Consider the following 21779-nt stretch of genomic DNA (forward strand, 5'->3'; position numbering starts at 1 on the left):
GCTGATACTGAGTGAGAGAAATGGTGGAAATATGGACCCTTTACATTATCAGCCCCAAGGGCACATTTATGTGATAAACACCTGTAAAGGTCACAGTGGACTTTTACTGTGGGCCTTTTCTGAAGGGAACGCCTCCTCTCATGAGAAAGACAATGTGCAGACATCGTCTGTACATCAGAGTCCTGCCTCAGGTGGAGAACACCATGCTACACGGGACTGTGGCGATCAGCAGACGCCGGACGCAGCGGCGAGGGTGATAAACACACACTGACCTCATTATTAGAGACTGGGTTCAGGGCGAACATCCGTCGCTGGAGCAGCAGACACGTGACAGGAAATGAGGAGGCGAGCTTCACAGTGACGGCGCCTTTGCTCTGCTGTCAGAGGTGAATGTTTCACGCTTGAGCTGCAGGACTGTTTATCTTTCTAGCACTGAGCTTCATGCAGCTGAAGCACCAAAACCTGCAGTTCCACGAGTGTCCAGCAGAGGCTGCGGCGAGTCACATGTTAAAACAGCAGAAATAAACATGTTTACAACCTGATACACAAACTGCTGGATTCTTTCCTCCTCTATAACACCTGCGCACATGTTTTTATAATTCACCTGGATTCAAGTTTGCATGGTTGGGGGCGTGGCTTCTCTCACCGACACGTGCAGGGTGACACAGGGAGCTGTAGCTGCTAGCTGTGCGCTAGCCTTCACCTCATTTAACTGGAGTCAATGAGCTGAACCTCTGGACTGTGTTTGTACTGTTGGAGCATTTTGATCAAAGTTTTTCCATGTTGGTGAAATTCTGGGATTTTATTTTAATATTGCTGACGAGCAGGAAAATTGAAAATAAATATTATTGTGCACAATTTGCAAAAAAACAGCATTAAAATAAATGATTTCCAACAGTGCAGTTTGAGTTCGGAGCGTCTCAGGAACTACACAGAGCGGCACAAAGTCAAACAGGAAACCAGCTTTTAAGGCCCTGTAATGAAAAAACTACGTTTCCACGAAAAATGACGTCACTTTTGGTTTTTGCAGGTAACGTGCGATAGTTCGCGCTGACGTTTATTCCAACATAGGAAGTGCTATGAATAACTGATCGCATGTTTCTGGATTATAATGTTTTTGTTCTTGCCAGCGCTTTTTACCCGATTTTTGCAAGAAGCCATTTGTGGAAGGAAACTGTGACCGCGGACAAGCTGAACGCATGTTATGCAAGTACGACTCCTCTGGTTTCATAAGCAAAAAACCAAAAATGATTGCGCTAGGTTACGTCTTTGTAATTCTACTGGAATTTAAAAATAGTTACACAAATGGGAGCGTGCCCGCTCCGATGGGCTTCCTAAAACACTTAAATATCATTTCAGCATCATCTTACGACGGGACTCTCCTGAAGGTCTCGGGATATTTCGTGGCGGCTTCTGTGTCTGCCGATGCCGACTTCCGCACGCAGAGAAATCCACGTTTTTTATCATAAAAAATGTTATTAAAAGGAAAAGTAAATTCAAACGATTAGAGAATATTTTCTATTTGCTCTATAAAAACATGGAATTCTTTGGAGTTCCACAGAAAAATCTGGGTGGCCTGCATCTGTGTGACACTCCCGCCTGATCACGAAGCTAACCACGTCCTGTGCCTCCAAAACGCAGACGGCCTAAAATGTTCACAAACTGATGGTGACACCTTGGCAACCACGTCCATCTTTTGTATACAGTCTATGGTTTATGCTCACACTTCATTTGTTGAAAATAAAAGTCACCATGCCTCAGATGACACATCAAGTCTGTCTGCAGGTTTTCTGTCCCACTGCCAGATGTGCCAGATGTGCTTATGCAAATGTTGCTTGGCTGGGTTCTTGTACGACTCCAGCTCACACAAGGAAGTAAAAGGTTTATTTGTTTAAGGTGAGAGAGACTGAACAGCTCTCGTTTTCTGGCATTTATTAACAGATTAAATTTGCTGGATGTTTTTGGGGGAAATATTTGAGGAATTATTAACTGCATATTTATGAATGATCTGTAAACAAATGATGTGATATCCAGAATAAACCCTTTGCAGAGTGAGTCACTGTCTTATCATTTTTCTGACCACGCTGAGTCACAAAGAAGCTGCAGGTCAGAATTCCCCAGAACCTCAGTCTCAGTGTGAAACTCATTTTGAACTATGAGAACACTGATTTCAAACCACAGAGATCGCATTTATCAAATCTGCTTAAAATATAACAAATCGCTGCAGTTCTGTATGGAGCCGAGCTAAGGTGGCCTGCTCTTCTTCTTCTTCTCATTTCCAGTCATATTCCTCCTGTTCCATGATGGATCTTCATATTAAACACGGTTTCTAGTAATGAGCTCAGTTCATGCTGGGTAATCCCTGTGAGCCTGAAGCTCAGGCCACTCTCAACCTTCAGTTTCAGACACTTTTTCACCTTTAGGATGTGGATGATGTCATGGGAACCTCCTAATCTTGGTAATCTCAGGAACAGACGTCGTACCCAACCCACCACAAAAATTCTACAGCTGCCACCAAAGGCAGGCTGCAGTGTAAACGCTGTGTGCAGGTGTGAAACAGGTGGACACCTGTGGACACCACACCTGTGGACACTGCAGGCCTGACACCTGCTGCTGTCAGGCCTGCAGGTATCAGGCTGTGATGTGCCCCTCGCTCTTACAGTGGACAGAAACTATTTTTTGGAGAGGCGCAAATAATATGTGTGGCATCTTATTTGATGCAGAACACCTGATTGATAACTTTGTTGTTTGCAAAAGTTTTTAAAATGTACAAGTTTTATTTGCATTTCAAGTTATAAAAAGGATTAAATATGTTTGTTACAGTAACAATGTAACTTTTCCTTTGTCTGACAGCACAGTGTGTCAGTGCGAGAGAAACTGTAAATTAACTGAAAAGACTGACCCCAAATAAAGTGAGGCAAACAGTTTATGAAAACAGCTGGAGCCCAGAGCGTGAACGCAATACGTCGTGAAAAATTCGGTTTGACGGATTTCTGACGTTTTGTGTAAATTTAAGCATGAAACAGTTTGATTGTTCCTAATAAAATATTAACAGTGTGAGACTTTAGTTAGACTTGTGTTTGTAGCTGATCACGTTGGGCCACATGCTTATTTGTTGTGTTTGCCGTACAGTGCATCAAATCTAAATTCACGTTTTGTGTAACTGTAACGTTTGATTTTGTGGGCTGAAGCCAATCCGAACATTACAGAGTGTGTTTATATGAAACATGTGTGTACTTGCTGTATTCTAACCACATGAATGACACATTACAGGAAGCAGCATTGATTTCCACCTTTTTCTAGATCCGCCCCTGGTTTGGGACATTTTTAACACACGTCCACCATGTTTGCTCCGTGCTGGTGTGTTTTTTGGAGCACGAGGGCTCCGTGCGCCCCCGCCGGTGACCCCCCCGCAGATTTCTCCCCTCAGCCGTTTCTCTTTAAAGTCTCCTCGCGTGCTCATATCAGTACTTTCACTTGTGTGCCGCACATGTGTTCATACTTGCCATGACAGCAGGACTGTCAGGCGCACAGAAGGTAAACTCACCGTGCGCGCGTTCACAGCGCACAAACCACCGAGAGAAGAAAAACCCGCTGACCTTCCGTCCCCGCGCACTCCGCTGTGCACTCACTGACCGGAACAGCCAGGCTGTTATTACACGTGTATTACGCGCTAACTAAAACTGTTTTAACGGAGTTACGTTCCGCCGCAGACACGGAGAAGCTCCTCGGAGAGCCTCAGATCGCGCTCTGCTCCCTCAGCTCCACATGTGCGCGCAGCTGTGCGCACATGTGGAGCTCAGAGCTGCAGCGAGGCGCACTCTGCCCGGCGACGTCGCATTCTTTCTCGTTCCTAACTCTCTCGGTAAGTCCTGGAGGGACGAACACCCCGCGCCCTCCCCGGGAAAATACTTACATAACCATGCACGCGTCTGCTTCTTGCACAGCGGGAACTTGGGAGGAAACACTCTGGTGCCGAGTCCGAGTCCGAACGAGGTTTTCACAGCCGCTGAAGTTGAGCGCAGATTGGAGTGTGAGCTCTAATCCTCAGGCAGCAGGAGGTGTTCACGATGTGGAAGCATGCTGCTGCGCATCAGCTCTCGCTCTCTCTCGCTCTCTCGCTCCCTCTCTCTCTTGGGCGGGGTGCAGGCGGAGGTGGAAGCTGATTGGTGGCTCGGAGTGATCAGGTCTTTCCCAGGTGAAATGGTTAACTCCCATTTTCTGTCCGCGAGGTAAAAGTGAGAGCAGGAACTATTATTGAGCCACAATAATTACCGACACGCTTCTCTCTCTCAGAGTGTGTTCTTAGTCAGCCTCGCTTTACCACATTGTCTGTGGCACTGAGTCAATCTTCAAGGAGTTTCATGGATTTTCTCTGTCATGATCTCAGCCTATCGCTCAAAGATTAAAAAACATCATCACTCTGTTTCCACCACAGCGCAGGCTTTACTGCCCCCTGACGGGACAAGACGAGCCAGATGTGCCATGAATTAGTGCTGGGCCTCACTGATTTCTAGAATCGATTCGATCCACGATTCGAATCAGCAGAGATGGGCAGTAACGTGTTACTGTAATTCGATTACTTTTTTCAAGTAACGAGTAAAATAAGGGATTACTATTGCAAAAACGGTAATTAGATTACCGTTACTTTCCCGTAGGAACGCTGCGTTACTGCGTTACTAAAACCGTGATTTTTTTGCGAGAATGTCTCATGACAGTGACGTAAGCGAGTGCAACGTTCGTGACAACAGCTGTGTGCAGATCAACAATGGATCATATATCGAGTGCAGGAGAGAGTATGAGCGTGCAGCGTTTAAAGCGTGGAAGTAATCACATTACTTTGAGTTTGATTCCATAAAAAGTGACAAAAACATTAGTGTCCGCTGTGCGTGGGAAGAAAACCCCTAAACTTCCAAGCAAGCACCGAGTAGCTACCACGGGAATGAGAAACTCCCGGATTCTTCCACTGACCACTGCGGCTCACCTGCACCAGGGCAAACCTCCGCCTGCCCCACTCCTGCTATACAGGTGAAAATAGAGCAACAGGACCGCTAGTGTTTGATTTTATTTATTCACTGCTGTGTTTCACTGGCATCTATTTGAAAGACTGAGTGTAAACACAAAGAACTATTTTATTTTGAATGCTGGAAATAGGTTTAAATGGTTAACACCGCTAACACCAGACACGAGCGTGACACTACCGGGATTCCAGCTGCTGCGGGCGGACAGGACGAGAGAGAGCGGTAAGAGGAAAGGAGGGGGAGTGGCAGTGTTTGTGAACGACAGATGGTGTAACCCGGGCACGTCAAAGTGAAAGAACAACTCTGCAGCAGAGACATTGAGCTGTTAGCCGTTAGCATGCGTCCGTACTATCTGCCCCGGGAGTTCTCGCATGTTTTCGCAATAACAGCGTATGCCCCCCCCCTCGGCCAACACAGATGCAGCCTGTGACTCTCTCCACTCTGTGGTCAGCAGACTGCAAACACAATCTCCGAGAGCCCTTCTCATAATATCAGGGGACTTTAATCATGCCTCACTGGACTGCACACTGCCCACCTTCCCCCAGTATGTGACCTGCCCAACCAGAGTCAATAAAACACTGGACTTACTGTATGCCAATGCAGAAGAGGCATACAGTTCATCACCTCTCCCTCCCCTGGGCAGATCTGACCACAACCTGGTGCACCTTGTCCCTGTGTATGAGCCCTTAGTGCGCAGGGAGCCACCAGCACAGTGCAGAGATGGTCAGAGGAGAGCGAGGAGGCTCTTAAGGATTGTTTTGAGTCGACTGTGTGGGAGGTGATCTGTGACGACCACGGAGAGGAAATCGACAGCCTTACTACATGCATTACTGACTATATTAATTTCTGTGTGGATAACACTGTACCTACCAGGACTGTGCGGTGTTTCTCCAACAACAAACCTTGGATTACCCCAGAAATTAAAGCTGTCCTCAAGCAGAAGAGGAGGGCCTTCAAATCCAGAGACAAAGAGGAGTTGAAAAGGGTGCAGAGAGAGCTGAGGGGACTGATAAGGAATGGGAAGGAGAGCTACAGGCAGAAGATGGAGAACCAGCTTCAACAAAACAACGTTGGTGAAGTCTGGAGAGGCCTCAGAACCATCTCGGGCCACAAACAGCAGAACTCTCTGCCTGGGAGGGATGTGAGATGGGCAAATGAACTGAATCATTTCTTCAACAGATTTGACTCAGCCATGAGGCAGTCTGCAACATCGGCTGCAGACTCACCCACCCCCACTGCTGCTGCTCCACCTCTGACACCTCAGACCCTTCACAGGCAGGCCGGTGGCTCTGACATCCCACCTGATGAAGACCCTGGAGCGGCTGGTCCTGGCTCAGCTTCCACTGCAACCACTGAACATCCAAGGTATGGACATCGAGGCTGTGGACAGATACAGGTAGCTTGGTGTTCATCTGAACAATAGACTGGACTGGACTCATAATTCAGACGCCCTCTACAGGAAGGGCAGAGCAGGCTGTACCTGCTGCAGAGACTCAGGTCGTTTGGAGTGGAGGGCCCACTCCTGAAGACCTTCTATGACTCTGTGGTGGCCTCAGCTATCTTTTAAGGTGTGGTCTGCTGGGGTGGCAGCATCTCTGCTGGGGACAGGAAGAGACTGAACAGGCTGATCCGCAGGGCCAGCTCTGTTCTAGGATGCCCTCTGGACCCAGTGGAGGTGGTGAGTGACAGGAGAACGGCGGCTAAGCTGTCATCCCTGATGGACAACATCTCCCACCCCATGCAGCAGACTGTGACAGCACTGAGCAGCTCCTTCAGTGGGAGACTGCGGCACCCACGGTGTGGGACGGAGAGATTTCGCAGGTCTTTCCTCCCCACTGCTGTCAGACTCCATAATAAAGACTTTAACTGATCAAGCACACACATCCACACATATGCAATAATACTAAGTGCAATAATCTTTTTCTGACAAAGTTGTACTTTTGTGTTTTCTTACTCTGTTGTATATAGCATTTGTATTCTATAAAAAGGAAGCTGACACTTGCCAGACTTAATCAAAGGTGTGAGCAGCACAGCAGACGCCTTTGTGTCAAAGTAACTGAGGATGAAACAGAAAAACATGAAGGCGATTTTCCTGGTCTGTGTTTTTATAGCAGATGACCTTAAAAATATTGTCAAAAACGAAGTGAAGCAGAGCAAAGTTACAGAGGTTTGATTAGAGACAAAGCTCAGCGTTTTGCAGTTTTGCAAAATGTAAAAAGTTTCAATTTGTTCAGTATCGAACAGCAGAAATGAGGCTTTCTGTCGGAAGTAAGTAAAAAACAAAAAAATCCAACAGCGGCCGACAGTGTAGATGGTGCAATAAGGGTGGGCTCTGATTATCGATTTAGAAAGAGAGAGAGAGCTCTACATGAGTGTGATCGTGGTGGAAGCAAAACAGCCAAAGTCAGAGGAAATTCATGACGATGTTCATGTGAAGCGTAGTTTGGATCGTCTTTGGCTGCTGGTTCGGTCAATATTGTTTGAGAGAGAAAAACCTGCAGCTTCAGAATCAGCGCAAAAAGGACGTAAACACAAAGCAACACTTCAAAATCAGCGAGCTGTCGGCTTTCAGCCCCGACGGCGTGACCGCGTACGTGCCGTCGGGTGAGAAAGGCGACATCTCACTGATTCTGACGCGTCAGGTCGGCGCTTCGTGTTTACGTCTTTGTGCAGAGACCGTGTTCCTGCTCTCATTTACTGCTTCAGCTGTTTGGTGGTTGTTGAAATTTTGTTTTAACCTGAAGCTTTAACCTGAGATTCTGGCGTTTTGGGCAAAATAAATTTATATTAAAAAATCGATTCAGGATTTTAATGAATCAATTTCACGTTATCCAAGTCAGAATCGACTTTAATCGATAAATCGATCATCAAAAGGCAGAAACTGAAAGCAGCTCCAGCTTGGATCTGTTTCTGGGAACAGTTCAAAGATCTGAAGCTGATGACCTGAGAGGGCTCACTGGGCTGTGGACAGTTTCATTAGGAACGATCGTATTACCATCTCATAATCATTGTTATTGGGATCATTGACTTCCAGAAGCATCACCTCCAAAGGAAAACAGGTTTTTCATGATTTCCAGCAGCACAAGGTTTGCTGTTCATTTGGACCACAGGGGAGATTTCGGCCACGTAAAAGAACAAAGTCACTCGAGTCCTTCTGAAGTGCATCCAGAGTTTTTTGGAATTGAAGGCCTGAAAATCAAAGCCCGTAGAAGCTGCCCGGACTTGCCAACAGGGGGCGACAGCTGCAGTTACAAAAAGACCTGGGTCCTTCTGAAGTGGATGAGAAAACGACCCTCGGCCTGACCCCTGGATGATCTGATATCGTCGTGTCGGTGTTGTTCCCAGATCATCATGAAAATGTTGTTCCAGGTTCAACATTGCAAGTGACCAATCACATTGTTGTGACGTTATTCTTTGGCGCGCCAAGCCATTCGTGCATTTATGAAATTCCAATGTTGCAAGGACAATATCAGTTCTGCTTAGTGTTTATTAAAGGGTCGGGGTCAGTTGATCGGCAGACAGAGGCGGTTTCTCGCAGCTTAAGACAGTTTTTTGTTTTACTGCAGTTTTTCCCGAAGTCGCAAAAGTATGACGTCACCACATTCTGATTGGTCACTTGCAATGTTGATCCTGGAACAACATTTGAATGATGATCTGGGAACAACACCGACACGAGGATATCAGATCGTGCGCCTGACCCCTACGAGCACTTTGCTGATGAGTTCATGAGCTCAGAGATTTTTTCAGGTCGCTCTGAGTGAAACATCAAGTTCATTTAATGCGTTTTGACCATATTTGTGCCAAGAAGGAAGATCATCGGGGCATGCTCATTGGCTCGTGACTTGTGACTGACATTTTGCACCGTATCAGCATGATGCAGATGTGAGCTGTTTTCTGAACATCTGGTATTTATAGATGCTTTGAATTCTCCAAAAATTAAAGTCGTTTTCAGTGACATCACAAAACCCACCTGATCACAACTGTTTCAGTCATTTTGTGCTTTTATGTGTTCATTTTATTCTGATTTATTTGTGTATATGATTTTAATTCGCTGTACAAATGTAAGGAGACCTCAAGCATTTTAATGGGTGCCTATAAATAACATTTATTATTATTATTACATGAATGTCGCATTATTTGCTAATGTAAAATAGCATAAGAGACCGTAGCCCATTGAATACATAACATGAATACATGTCTAATGTTCCTGAATACGTTTTTATGTATTTGAAAATAATAACGTTTTTGACTTGATATTAATGACTAAACATTTAAACAAATTTTACTAAACAATGTAATTAAGCGCCTTGTTGTTGCTTCAGGATGCTATACAAATAAAATAAAATTGAAATTAATGTTCCACATGCTTTATATCCGCATGCATAAAAATCAAAATAATTAAACTCGTGGTGAGAACATTCAAAGTGATTTTAAAGGGAACAAAAACTTTCAGCTTTTTTGCTACAAACTTCTAAAAGTTCGTCTTACAAGAACAAAAATAAATCTCCGTCAAACTAAAGGAAAAGCTTTCGTGAGGTTTGATCTTTCATTCTTCTTCTTGACCTGTCTGGCAGACACTTGTGCGCATGCGCTCATCCATAACCCGGAACTGCGCTCCGCAGCGGGCTGTTTTTTTTTTTGGGGGGACGGTCAGCCGACAGAAACGATGCAGCTTCACTTCACTAAAGACGTTTTACCGGACTCTGTCGGCACCGACTTCCAGAACCTGAACAAGCTGAACGAGCAGGTAAGTCCGCGGCTTTAACGGAGCAGCTTTACCGGAAGCTGTCCGAGCCCCGGGGCTCGTTACGTCAGTGAAAGGAGGTTAACGGTCACAGCCCACCTGTACCTCACGGAATGTACACGTGTCCGTGTCAGCTGGCTGCCAGCTGATGAATCCCCGGGTGAACAAGCTGATGAGCAGAAATATCGCTCAGGCTTCAAACAGACGTCCGACAGCCACGAGCTGTTAGACTGAAGGGCACGTGATGCGCGCAGTCACAGCCGCTGTCACGTGACCAGACGGCGTCCAGCAGAACCCGCTTTGAACGTCAGCGTCCAGACTTATCGATGCCGTCGGTTTATTACTCACCAATAACAGTGCAGCACGGTGCTGTGGGGCGGAGCGCTGAGGCGCGCCACGGCTGACGGTCCGCCCAGCAGGATGGTGGCATTTCTGTGAGGTAAACACACCTGTAAACGGGATTTAAAGAGGACTTTGATGTACGCGAGGAGCTTCAACACCTCCAGGAGCTGCCGCTCAGCTGTAATCTGATTACTCAGCACATCTGATGATGTGTGTACAGTGATTAACACTGGAACGATGTCACAGTCTTCGCCACCTCCTACGCCGAGAGCGCCGTGATGTCACGGAGACTGACAGCAGAGCTGAGAGCCCGGGCCCTCGCGTGACAACGTGACATCAGAGAGCAGTTAGGCTGCTAACAGATTACAATAATCCAGAATATTAGGATTGGTCTGCAGGCTGATGCAGATTAGTGATGAGTACCTGAGTTACAGGAGGCAACCTTCACTGTGATGAAGAGAATCTTTCTTTATTCTTTAAACTCAGTGTGAGAGTCTTCATTCCCTCCTTTATCGGGAGCACAGCTCCTCACACAAAGTCTAGGAGACGCCGGGAGGCAGGTGGCATTAATCCTGGTACTGGATTGGCTCTCGGGGCGTCTGCCTCGTGCAGCATCTCGGACGCATCAAGAGGAAATAAAGCTTTTGAGTCCTGATGCAGCGTTCTGAGTGTGCACTGATGCCTCACACATCAGACGGTGGCATCTTCAGCCTTTGGGTTACTTCTGAGCCCGAGGCCTGAACACATGGACTCAGCAAGACCATTAAAGCATGTTGAGATGTTCTTCATGAGTGCTGTGGACCAATCGTTTTTAGTTTGCAGGTTTGTTCCTCTGTCCCTGCCTGGCAGGGGTAGACAGACGAGTGAATCAGGTCTTTGAGCTGCAGCTGAAACGTAAATCTGACCAAAGTTTCCAACAAGCAAACTCTTTTTCTTTCATGCAGCAGTTTCATCGCCTGATTGAAATTCTGTTCCAGTTCCTCCTGGAGCCGAAAGAGGTGAACACACACGCACGCACGCACGTACACGCACGCACGCACATACACACGCACACACACGCACGCACATACACATACACACACGCACATACACGCACACACACACACGCACATACACGCACACATACACACGCACGCACGCACGCGCACATACACACACACACACACATACACGCACATACACACACACACACGCACACATACACACGCACGCACATACACGCACGCACATACACACACACACACATACACGCACATACACGCACATACACACACACACACGCACACATACACACGCACGCACATACACGCACGCACATACACACACACGCACACGCACGCACATACACACACGCACGCACGCACGCGCACATACACGCACGCACGCACACGCACGCACATACACACGCGCACACACACGCACGCACGCGCACACACACACACACATACACGCACGCACACACGCACGCACACGCACGCACATACACACACACACACACGCACACACACACATACACGCACACATACACACGCACGCACATACACACACACATACACGCACACATACACACGCACGCACATACACACACGCACATACACACACACACACACGCACATACACACACACACGCACATACACACACACACACATACACGCACACATACACACGCACGCACATACACACACACACACGCACATACACATACACACGCACACACACACACACACACATACACGCACACATACACACGCACGCACATACACACACGCACATACACACACACACACACGCACATACACACACACACACATACACGCACGCACATACACACACGCACACGCACGCACGCGCACATACACACACACACACGCACATACACACACACACATACACACACGCACATACACACACACACGCACATACACACACACACGCACATACACACACACACGCACACACACACACACACGCACACACACACACGCACATACACACACGCGCGCACACACACACATTTTGATGTTAATGGGACTTTGGACTTAGTGGTTAGCCTTGATAACTGAACCGAGGTAAAACATTGGCTGCCCTTTTGTGTGCATGTGCAAATGAATGCATGCATTTTTCTGTGTGTCTGTGTGTGTGTGCGCAGACAGAGAGGTTCATGCAGCAGCTCACTGAGTTCGCGGGGGAACATGGGATGAGCGCCGGGCCTCTGAGGAACCTGATGAAGAGCGTCCTCCTGGTGCCGCAGGGTGGGAGACACACTCATCATCCATCACTCTAATCACAGAGGCTAACACGGACATCGTAAATCCAGCCGTACCAGATTAGGTGGTAGGAATCAGGTTGTTTCCATTTTCCCTCGTTTATCTCCTTGATCAGGACGTCAGTTCTGTAAACCTACAGACCAGGTAGAGTCGGTGTCGTTAAGAGTAAAGTCAGAGAATGCAGAAGATTTATGTGTGAAGCACTTCACTGTAATTTTACACTGGCAGACAGGAGAAGAGCAGAGACAGGCTGGAAACACACCTGTCAGCACTCTGAGTGTCAGGTGTCATACTGTAGGTGATAACCCCGCCCTTTACCTATCTGAAGAGTTTCAGTCAGGTTTCAGAGCTCAGCACAGCACAGAAACAGCTTTAGTGAAGGTTACAAATGATCTTCTTATGGCCTCTGACAGTGGACTCATCTCTGTGCTTGTCCTGCTAGACCTCAGTGCAGCGTTCGATACTGTCGACCATAATATCCTATTAGAGCGATTAGAACATGCTGTAGGTATTACAGGTACTGTGCTGCAGTGGTTTGTATCATATCTATCTAATAGACTCCAGTTTGTGCATGTAAATGGAGAGTCCTCTTCACACACTGAGGTTAATTATGGAGTTCCACAGGGTTCAGTGCTAGGACCAATTCTGTTTACATTATACATGCTTCCCTTAGGCAGTATCATTAGAAGACATAGCATACATTTACACTGCTATGCAGATGACACCCAGCTCTATCTGTCCATGAAGCCAGATAACACACACCAATGAGTTAAACTGCAGGAATGTCTTAAAGACATAAAGACCTGGGTGGCCGCTAACTTTCTGCTTCTTAGTTCAGATCAAACTGAGGTTATTGTACTCGGCCCTGAAAATCTTAGAAATATGGTATCTAAGCAGATTCTTACTCTGGATGGCATTACCTTGGCCTCCAGTAACACTGTGAGGAACCTTGGAGTCATTTTTGACCAGGACATGTCCTTCAACGCACATATTAAACAAATATGTAAGACTGCTTTCTTCCATTTGTGCAACATCTCTAAAGTTAGAAATATCCTGTTAAAACTGGCTCCTCCCCTCCACCCCAGCCGGTCGCAGCAGATGGCCCCGCCCCTCTTCCTGTTAAAAGGGAGTTTTTCCTTCCCACTGTTGCCTAATCATTGGGGTTTTCTCTGGATGATTGTGGGGTCTTTACCATCGCCTTGAGGCGACCACTGTTGTGATGAATGAAACTGAGTTGTTGCCTCGGTGCTGTGGTCTGTTTATCCTCTGCGCTGTGGGATGTGGGTCATGTGTTTGGAGGTTAAAAGGAGTGGAGTTTGGCTGGTTTTGATTTCTAGCCGAGTGTCAGATTGTTGATGCCACAGCGCTGAACACGATGAGGGCGTATGGAGCTTTAAATCTGTTGCCTGCAGTAACGGTTTTACGAAGCACTTGTGTGAGCGACAGCAGCAGCATGTGACCTGGGATGTAGCTGAATAGGGGACTATAGGTGGTGTTTGATTCAGTGCGATGGAAGCAGCAGGCTCAGGCAGGTGTAACTGAAGACTAAGGCTTCTTTCAACACATTTCAATTTGTGTTTCTCTGAACGCGCTCTGCCAGCACGAGAGAATAAATGGAAAATGGATAACACTTCCCCTTGTTCCCACTTGTGTTGTGTGCAGCCCCGATGTGCTGCTGCATTCTTGATGAGCCGCCCAGCTGCGGTCCATGCGGGTAGTTTCTGATAAGTATAGCCCTCAGTGCAGAAGTTCAGTACAACAAAGTGCTCCTGACACCTGGGCCAAATATTTTGGGCGAGTTTCTGTTTGCAAAGTTGAGACAGAAGTGCAGCGATTATTACGAGCCATAAGATGTGATCGGCAACAAAGTGTTGAGAAAATCAGAGAAAACAGCAGAGTGGTCGTTTTTCCTCCCTCATCTCTGACTAATCTGGTCCTTTATACAGAGTCTGCATCAAGGTTATTACAGTGAGCTCGAACAGAAACCACTGAAATAAAAATGAACTGAACGAGAGAAAAGAATCCTCCCTCGTTAGCACCAGTGCTTCCTGTTCATCTCAGTCACAGGAAGTGAATCCTTGTCACAGATAAACCCACTGACAGGGTGTTTTTGGTTTGTGGATGGATGAGTAAATCTTATTTTATGTGCCATCCATCCCTCCTCTGCTTCTTATCCTTGTTAGGTCACGGGGGGGGGGGGGCTAACACACAGGCAACCATTCACCCCACTATCTGCATGTCTGTGGACTGTGGGAGGAAGGCGTTGTACCCGGGGAGAAGCCCTGCAGGAAGACCCCAGCCTGATGGTGGAAGTGAACTCCTTGCTGTGAGGCAACAGTGCTAACACTGTGCTTTCAGGTTTCATTCACAGACAGCATGTTTCTGCCTGTGATTTCGTTTGTATTTTCACTTCCTCCATTTCCCAGAATGCCAGTTACGCGTGGGCTATCTGTCTGTGGTGCTGTATACGCTGCACTGTACGTGTGCACGCTTACTGCACGGGCCAGGTGTGTCTGCAGCAGTGATCTCCATACAGATGTGTATGTGGGGATACCTGCACAGTATTTTCTCACGGCGTTTAAAACCCGACACTCAACAGGTGGAGCTATAAACAGTAACAGGAAGGTGTCCGTGTCTGTTTTCTCCTCAGGAGCCCTGAAGAAAAACCTGACAGGCGAGCAGATCAAAGAAGACCTCCTGACATTAGGTACACATCCGAGTCCTCTGTGCCTCAGAGTCATTCTCACAGTAGTCGTATTAGTTACTGTCACGTTTGTGTTAATGAAAGCCAACCTGCTCACTCTGATCATTTTTCAGGACTGAGCGAGGAAAAGTCGGCTCACTTCTCACTGCAGGTAAGTGAAGTAGTGCTAAAGGTAAATGGAAAGCTGCTTATGCAGCGCTTTTCTGCCTCATTCACACAAGCGTGCTGTTTCTAAGTGCTTCCTGTCTGACATTCATGCATTCATAGAGCAACATGGGGTTTGTATCGTGGCATGCAGACTGGGATCAAACCACCTGACCAAAGCCACGCCCTTTACGTGTGCCAAACTTTCCACTACTATTAAAGACGTCATAGATGGTTCAAAGGGCCTTCCAGGACTCTGGACTTATTTCTGTGATTGGCTGTAGCTCAGGAGGTAGAGCAGGTCATCAATGATCGGAAGGTTCTTGGCTTCCCCTCGTCTGCGTGCCAAATATCCTTGGGCAACATACTAACCCCAAATTGCTCTCCGACGCATCCATCGAAGTATGAATGTGTGTGAATGCTAGTTAGAATGGGTGAATGCACAAGTTGTGTGAAGCGCTTTGAGTGCTCAGAAGAGTAGAAAAGCGCTATATGAGAACCAGTCCATTTACCATTTCTTCACCAGCTAACATGTTGTGTTTACTGTGGGTAAATCCTGCAGCTCCTCTTCTGTAGCCTGCTGCAGCTTTATTTACATCTGCACCATGAACACGTCACAGGCTGAGGCTGTAAGCGCGTCACGGGGCGTCAGGTATCTGCTGGCTGTTGCTCGAAGCAACGCCAAGAACTGAACTGTTCCAGATCGATCCAGCACACTTTAACCTCTGTGTAACTAACACTCCCACGGTGGTGGCTACACGAGGATGGTCAGCCAGCTAGCTGTGCCTTAGCTCGCCATCATTGTGATGCTCAGGCTGCACATGCTGACTCGTGTAAAACAACAGGGAGGAGCACGTGTGTCCGTTTGGGCCGAAGCTAGCTGACAGGTGTTAGCACGTGTTAGCACTAGGGCTGCCACAAACGATTATTTTGATAGTCGACTAGTCACCAATTATTTTTGCGATTAGTCGACTAATCAGATCATCATCCATTAGACGTAAAACTACAGCTTATATAACTATCATTAGCTTACAGCTTTAAGTGTTTAAGGTCTGTGCTAACTAAAAATAAAGACAAGATGATAGTTTATTACATTTTAATGAAATTTGCAGATTGTTTCGGTGAAGTTTAATAAACTCCTTGCTATCTAAACTATAACAGGACACCGGAGTATATTCTGGAGCATCTCACACTTCTGATAATCAGCTGTCTGCTTGACTTTATTCAGCTGTGTAAAAACTATAACTTTAATCTCAGACAAACTGATTTACTCAGGAACAAATAAAATACTAAAAAAAAGCCAAACAATAACATTTTAAGTTATCTAAGTGACTCATATATATTTAACCTGAGTAGCGAAAGACAGCGGTGGGTTTGAAAACGATTTGCGGGGAGTCCGATGTTCTCACGTCTCCGAAAACGTCGGAGCGCTTTTGAAAATATGTGGTGTCCTGATAAACTGAGCAGATATTTGAGGTTTACACAGCTACATTCTCGCCTGAAAATATGTTAAACGTTTATTTTGTGACCCAGAAAGAATAATAAGAGTAACATTAAAACTAACTAGCTGCCGCCATTGTTGGAAACTGCGCTGGGCCGTGCTATGAATTCTGGGACACAGCTTCTTCTTCTTCTTCTTCTTCGGGGTTTAACGGCAGCTGGCATCCTTGTACATGCAGTGCTGCCATCTTCTGTTTCAGTCCGTTATTACACTCTTAAATCCTGCTACTTATTCCTGCGTCTTTTGCGATCTTACAAAGCTTCAAACGACGCGTCGACTATTAAATCAGTCGTCGACGATTTTGATAGTCGACGTAATCGTGACTAGTCGACAAATCGTGGCAGCCCTAGTTAGCACTGACTCAGTGTCGTTGATAAAACTTGTTCTTACGATGTTACTCAGGCAACCTTTAAACGGTGAACACGTGTCTCAGGAGTCTGATGTGATCTGTGTTCCTGCAGTGGGCGGAGCACTACGCAGCGCTGACCAGGCTCGCTGTCGGGCAGACTCTGATGGTCAACCAGCTGGTTGACATGGAGTGGAAGTTTGGAGGTAAGAAGGAGCAAACCTAGCGTGCACGGCAAATTTGGCTCACATTAGAGGTTCAGTCTGAGTCTGTCTGTGAGCGCGTCCGCCCTCTGAGCACATTTGAACCCCTCGGTGTGTGCAGCCGATGGAAGCTGAATAACAGAGCTAACCATGACGCGCAGACGTGACACAGCGACCGTCCTGTTTGAGTGTTTTTATCACGCTGTGTTTTGTCGTCCCACAGTGACTGTTGGCACCAGTGAAATTCAGAAATTGGGCACAGTCTTCCTGCAGGTACAACAGCGCTCCACACACACATGTGGGGTATTCATATCCTGTGGGAACATCTAATTGACATAATGCTTCCCCTAACCAAACTGTAACCCGGACACTAAAACCACATTTTGATTCTCAATAATGTCTTCAAACTTGTGGAGACTGGTATTTTGGTCCCCACAAAGATATGAAAACACACACAGCATCGTTGTTTTGTTGAACACGTTGTGTTTGGTTGCAGCTGAAGCTCGTGGTCAGAAAGGGGAATTCCACTGAAAACGTCTACATGGGTGAGTGATGATGTCACTCGTACCTGAAGTTTTGCACACCTTGAATGTCTTTCTTTCCAACTGCTCGAGTCTGTAACAGGAAGCTTTAAGTTACTCTGACGGTTGTTTCTGCAACTCAGGACACAAAACTTAGATAATGAACAGATGCTGCGAGTGAAAAAGACTGTAAGAAATGTAAAAAGGAACTCGTCTGGTTTAATCGTGTAAACTTCGTAAATGAAAAATCAGTTCCTCCACCCGATGCTCTCAGAGTCAGCCGACCTACAGATCTTCAATTCAGTTTTATTTATACAGCGTCAAATCACAACAGTCACCTCAAGGCGCTTTATATGGTAAGGTAGATCCTGCAGTAATACATACAGAGAAAAACCCAACAATCAAATGGCCGAGCAAGCACTTTGGCGACAGTGGGAAGGAAACGAGAAGAAACCTCCGGCAGAACCAGGCTCAGGGAGGGGCGGGGCCATCTGCTGTGATTGGTTGGGGTGAGAGAAGGGAGACAGGATAAAGACATGCTGTGGAAGAGAGACAGAGGTTAATAGCAGGTATGATTCAATGCAGAGAGGTCTGTTAACACGTAGTGAGTGAAGAAGAAACACCCAGTGCATCATGGGAATCCCCCAGCAGCTGTACCTATCGGTCTTTAAGTCTGACTTCATTAACCACGTCTGGGTCCAAACTCCCAGGTCCCAAAGTCAAACGAACTCTGCAGCATCACTAAGAGTCACAAACTGTCTAAGTTCTTTCATCTTTAATAAAATGATCAGCATTGCTGCTTTACCAGGTGTAACTATGAAGTTTAACATCCAGGCATCCATGAAAACAGGATTTATTAAATTGAATGGATTTAGCAGGAAGTTAGCTCGCTAGCTTCATGCTAAGCATGATATAGCATGTTCTGACAGAGATTTCTGAAACATTCAAACGTACAGCTCTGCTATCACTTCCAACATAAATGAAGACAGGAAACTAAACAGCAGTGACGTTTGTAGGGTTACTGAAGTTGGGCTAGCTGCTATATAATGATGTGCTACGTGACCGCTAGCGACACAGCTATGTTAGCATAGCATAAACACAGTGAAGCTGGAGGATGAACGCTAACTTTTTCCACTCGATAAAAGTTAACGTGAAGGTTCCTGATGGTTAGGCATAAATGCAGTCCAAACTTCAGCCAGAAAAACAACTGAGATAATCCATCCACAATACCAGGTTAGTCATGAATATACTGCTGCAGGGCTGTAGCTACATCATAAGGGTTTCAAATGAACAGCAGTAATAAAAACTGAGACAGTGATCACTGACTGCTTTTAGGGGCTTCAGATTAAATAGAACAAAACATTAAAACATGTTAAAAACACAACAGCCTTAATAAACGCAGAGTAGTTTGGACCGGAAGCAGGATTCGTCACGTCATCACCTAAAGACCAGATTGCAGCATAACTAAGAAGAAAGTGTGTACTTTATTGTACTTTATTGAGCCCCGTGGGGAAATTGCTCTCTGCATTTAACCCATTCACTCAGTGAAGCAGTGGGCAGCCATTGGGCGCCCGGGGAGCAGTGTGTAGGGACGGTACCTTGCTCAGGGGTACCCCAGGGTAGCTGTTAAGGGGAATCGAACCCCCGACCTTCCGATCATGGGGCAACCACTCTACCTACTGAGCTATCCCTGCTCAGTAGGATTCGGGGTCACCTGGTCCAGCCCTAACTATATGCCTTAGCAAAAAGGAAAGTTTGAGCCCGATCTTAAAAGTAGAGATAGGTAAACCGCTCCTCTGTATTTTAATTCCTCTTGAAGAGAGTATTCCTGGTTTGGAGCTCTCCCAGTTTTTCACGTTTTCCTCCACAGATGCAAAAACCTTTCATTTCTGTCTCTGACAGGAAGTCGTCCTTTTTTGTCTCTTCCCTGCAGAACTGACGCTGCCTCAGTTTTACAACTTCCTGCACGAGATGGAGCGAGCCAAGGCCAGCATGGAGTGCTTCAGCTGAGCGCGTGTGTGTCCGTGTGTGTGTTGTATGTACTGGTTGAATTTGTGTGCGTGTGACATTTTTACCTGAAATGAGTCAATAAACTGAGGAGTAACCTGTCATTATCTGCTGTTTTCTCCCCCTGTGGGAAACAGTCTGTCAGCACGACGACACCTGGGTGAGATCAGCGGGAACATTTTGACACTTCCATCAGAAACCAGACCTGTTCGATCGAGTTCAGGCCTGCTGTCTCTTACTGATGTAATAAATTATTACTAAAACAAACACGAATTAGCTGCAATAACAGGTTAAATGCAGGCGAAATGAGCAGCAGCCAGAGACGGGCGTGCAGTAAAGGCCACACAGGGATGCGTACGAGCCTGGAGGCACATGTCAGAGCGCTCAGTGGCTCATCGGTGCAAGCGCCGTTTCAGCCCTCGGCTCCGAAACCACTTCAGACGTCTGTGATAATTATCTGCTGATTATTCCTCAGCAGTCTGTCTGCTCGAAGACAGGAAGTTGCCTTTATTCTGAAGGGTTTTCCCGCCTACTTTATATCTTTGTACAGCATCTGCAGCTCCTCCTTTACGTACTGACGATACTTTCTGACATTAGAGAGCTGCGATACGCGGCTGTCACAGAAACAACCTAAACCACATTAAAGTAACTCACCTACACAGCTTGACATCATCTACACAGCATGACATCATCTACATACTCAGAGGACCTGGAGGAATCTCTGTGCGCAGGGACGATAACCGTGACCTTCAAACATCTGTGCACGGGCTCAGGAACGCTCCCGTCTGCGAGCGGCTCGGCGTGCCGGCCCTAAAAAAGAGAAAAAGCCTCCAGTCAGTTGGACGTGTCGTTTGTCTTTCTCAAAACCAGGACTCAACGCACCACCGCTCCCCGTCGCTGTCTGCCACACCTGACTGCATCAGCGGGTCGTGCCCTCCGACTCTCCCGTCCTGCTGTGTGTAACCTTCACGCCCTTCCCTGCGCTGGCTGTCTCGGACAGACGAGCTTGTCCTCATTAGAAGCACGGCTCCAGGCCGAGCCCGTCTTTCTGCTCACGCTTCCACGTATCTGTGCGTGGATCCGTCCTGCTGCGTTTCCTGGGATGTTGCGTAAACGGATTCAGTGAAAACTCAGGATTCCCCGTATTTAGCAGAAAATGAAATGTTCCACATAGCTCTGCGGCGTGTCCTGTCACGCCTCGCTCTCACCTGGCCGTCTGCCCCCACAGTAAACAGCAAATCCAGGCTGTGGTCATGTGGAAATCATGAACGAACCAAAGTTTTTGACAAACTCAGACCAATCAAGGACCGAGCGTCTGGGAGTGCTGATGGAACAGCCAATCAGGGCAGTTGTTTATGTTTATTTCTTGATTTTAAAAAATTGCTTTGTTTGTTTCCTGGAGTTGAATATTTGATGAAGACCTGAGACTGAAGTTTGTGCTGAATGCTGCTTGGCCTTGGCCATCACGATAATTGGCTTTCTAATGTAAGGTAGCACAGTTTTCAGCTGCTGCGTGTTCACACGTATCGTTTTGCCCTCAGTAACGTATTTTTGCTCAGTCCGGATGGATCAGCCTATAGCCTGTCAGCTTGTTTCCAAACATCCTTCAAACTCACCTGTTCATTCAGCTGATTGGCTCCTCGCTGCAGGACACAGCAGCTCGCTCATATTAGTTACTGATATTGTTTTTACTGTTCAGCTGCTGTGCGGTTTGGATTGCTTGCAGTGAGAAAGTGCTGCTCCTTCATGTCCTCTGACACGTTCAGATACCTGGTGAGGGAGGGGCGGGGACCCACAGGCTGCAGGTACACTGAGTGTTTTTAAATTAAAGAGGTGAACAGAGCTGCTCAAAGGTGACTCTGGTCTAACTGAGAGGAGACGGCGCCCTGCAGCAGGTGAAAGGACGAGGGTTTCCTTCCTGTCAGGCTCATTCAGGTGGAACTTTGGCTCTGATGTTCCAAAGATGCTCATCCTCACA

The 21779-nt window shown here is 46.8% G+C and overlaps 2 protein-coding genes across 4 annotated transcripts in view; one reads left to right on the forward strand and one right to left on the reverse strand.

Moving 5' to 3' along the window:
• The window catches only part of LOC308407790 (DNA (cytosine-5)-methyltransferase 3B-like), a 39496-nt gene extending 35394 nt beyond the window's left edge, over nt 1–4102 (reverse strand). Inside the window, exon 1 of one of the 2 annotated variants that reach the window (XM_080899646.1) lies at nt 3917–4102. In XM_080899646.1, the coding sequence (XP_080755772.1) occupies nt 3917–3924 (8 nt within the window). In that variant the 5' untranslated portion in view covers nt 3925–4102. The remainder of the gene's footprint in view (nt 1–3916) is intronic. The other variant, XM_080899645.1, reaches the window with a different exon arrangement.
• A 5309-nt stretch (nt 4103–9411) lies between these two features.
• On the forward strand, nt 9412–19903 carry commd7 (COMM domain containing 7). Of its 2 annotated transcripts, none has more exons than XM_080899722.1 (9): nt 9412–9768; nt 11055–11105; nt 12258–12360; nt 15026–15082; nt 15193–15230; nt 17186–17276; nt 17497–17546; nt 17770–17818; nt 19728–19903. In XM_080899722.1, the coding sequence occupies exons 1-9, from the start codon at nt 9688–9690 to the stop codon at nt 19802–19804; spliced, it is 597 nt and encodes a 198-aa protein (XP_080755848.1). In that variant the 5' UTR covers nt 9412–9687; the 3' UTR covers nt 19805–19903. The 2 variants fall into 2 exon arrangements, with proteins under 2 accessions (XP_080755848.1, XP_080755847.1); XM_080899721.1 differs by having other exon boundaries at nt 9512–9768; nt 11052–11105.
• Nucleotides 19904–21779: the final 1876 nt, after the last annotated feature.

The sequence above is a fragment of the Rhamphochromis sp. 'chilingali' genome, assembly GCF_963969265.1.
Source record: "Rhamphochromis sp. 'chilingali' genome assembly, chromosome: 12".
Classification (NCBI taxonomy): Eukaryota; Metazoa; Chordata; class Actinopteri; order Cichliformes; family Cichlidae; genus Rhamphochromis; species Rhamphochromis sp. 'chilingali'.

What these genes read in the sequence shown, in the direction of transcription:
- commd7 (XM_080899721.1), top strand. Translation starts at nt 9,688, where the DNA reads ATGCAGCTTCACTTCACTAAAGACGTTTTACCGGACTCTGTCGGCACC. An exon ending in CGTCCTCCTGGTGCCGCAGG is followed by an intron (nt 12,361 to 15,025) that starts GTGGGAGACACA and finishes TTTTCTCCTCAG; the next exon opens with GAGCCCTGAAGAAAAACCTG. An exon ending in CACTGAAAACGTCTACATGG is followed by an intron (nt 17,819 to 19,727) that starts GTGAGTGATGAT and finishes TCTTCCCTGCAG; the next exon opens with AACTGACGCTGCCTCAGTTT.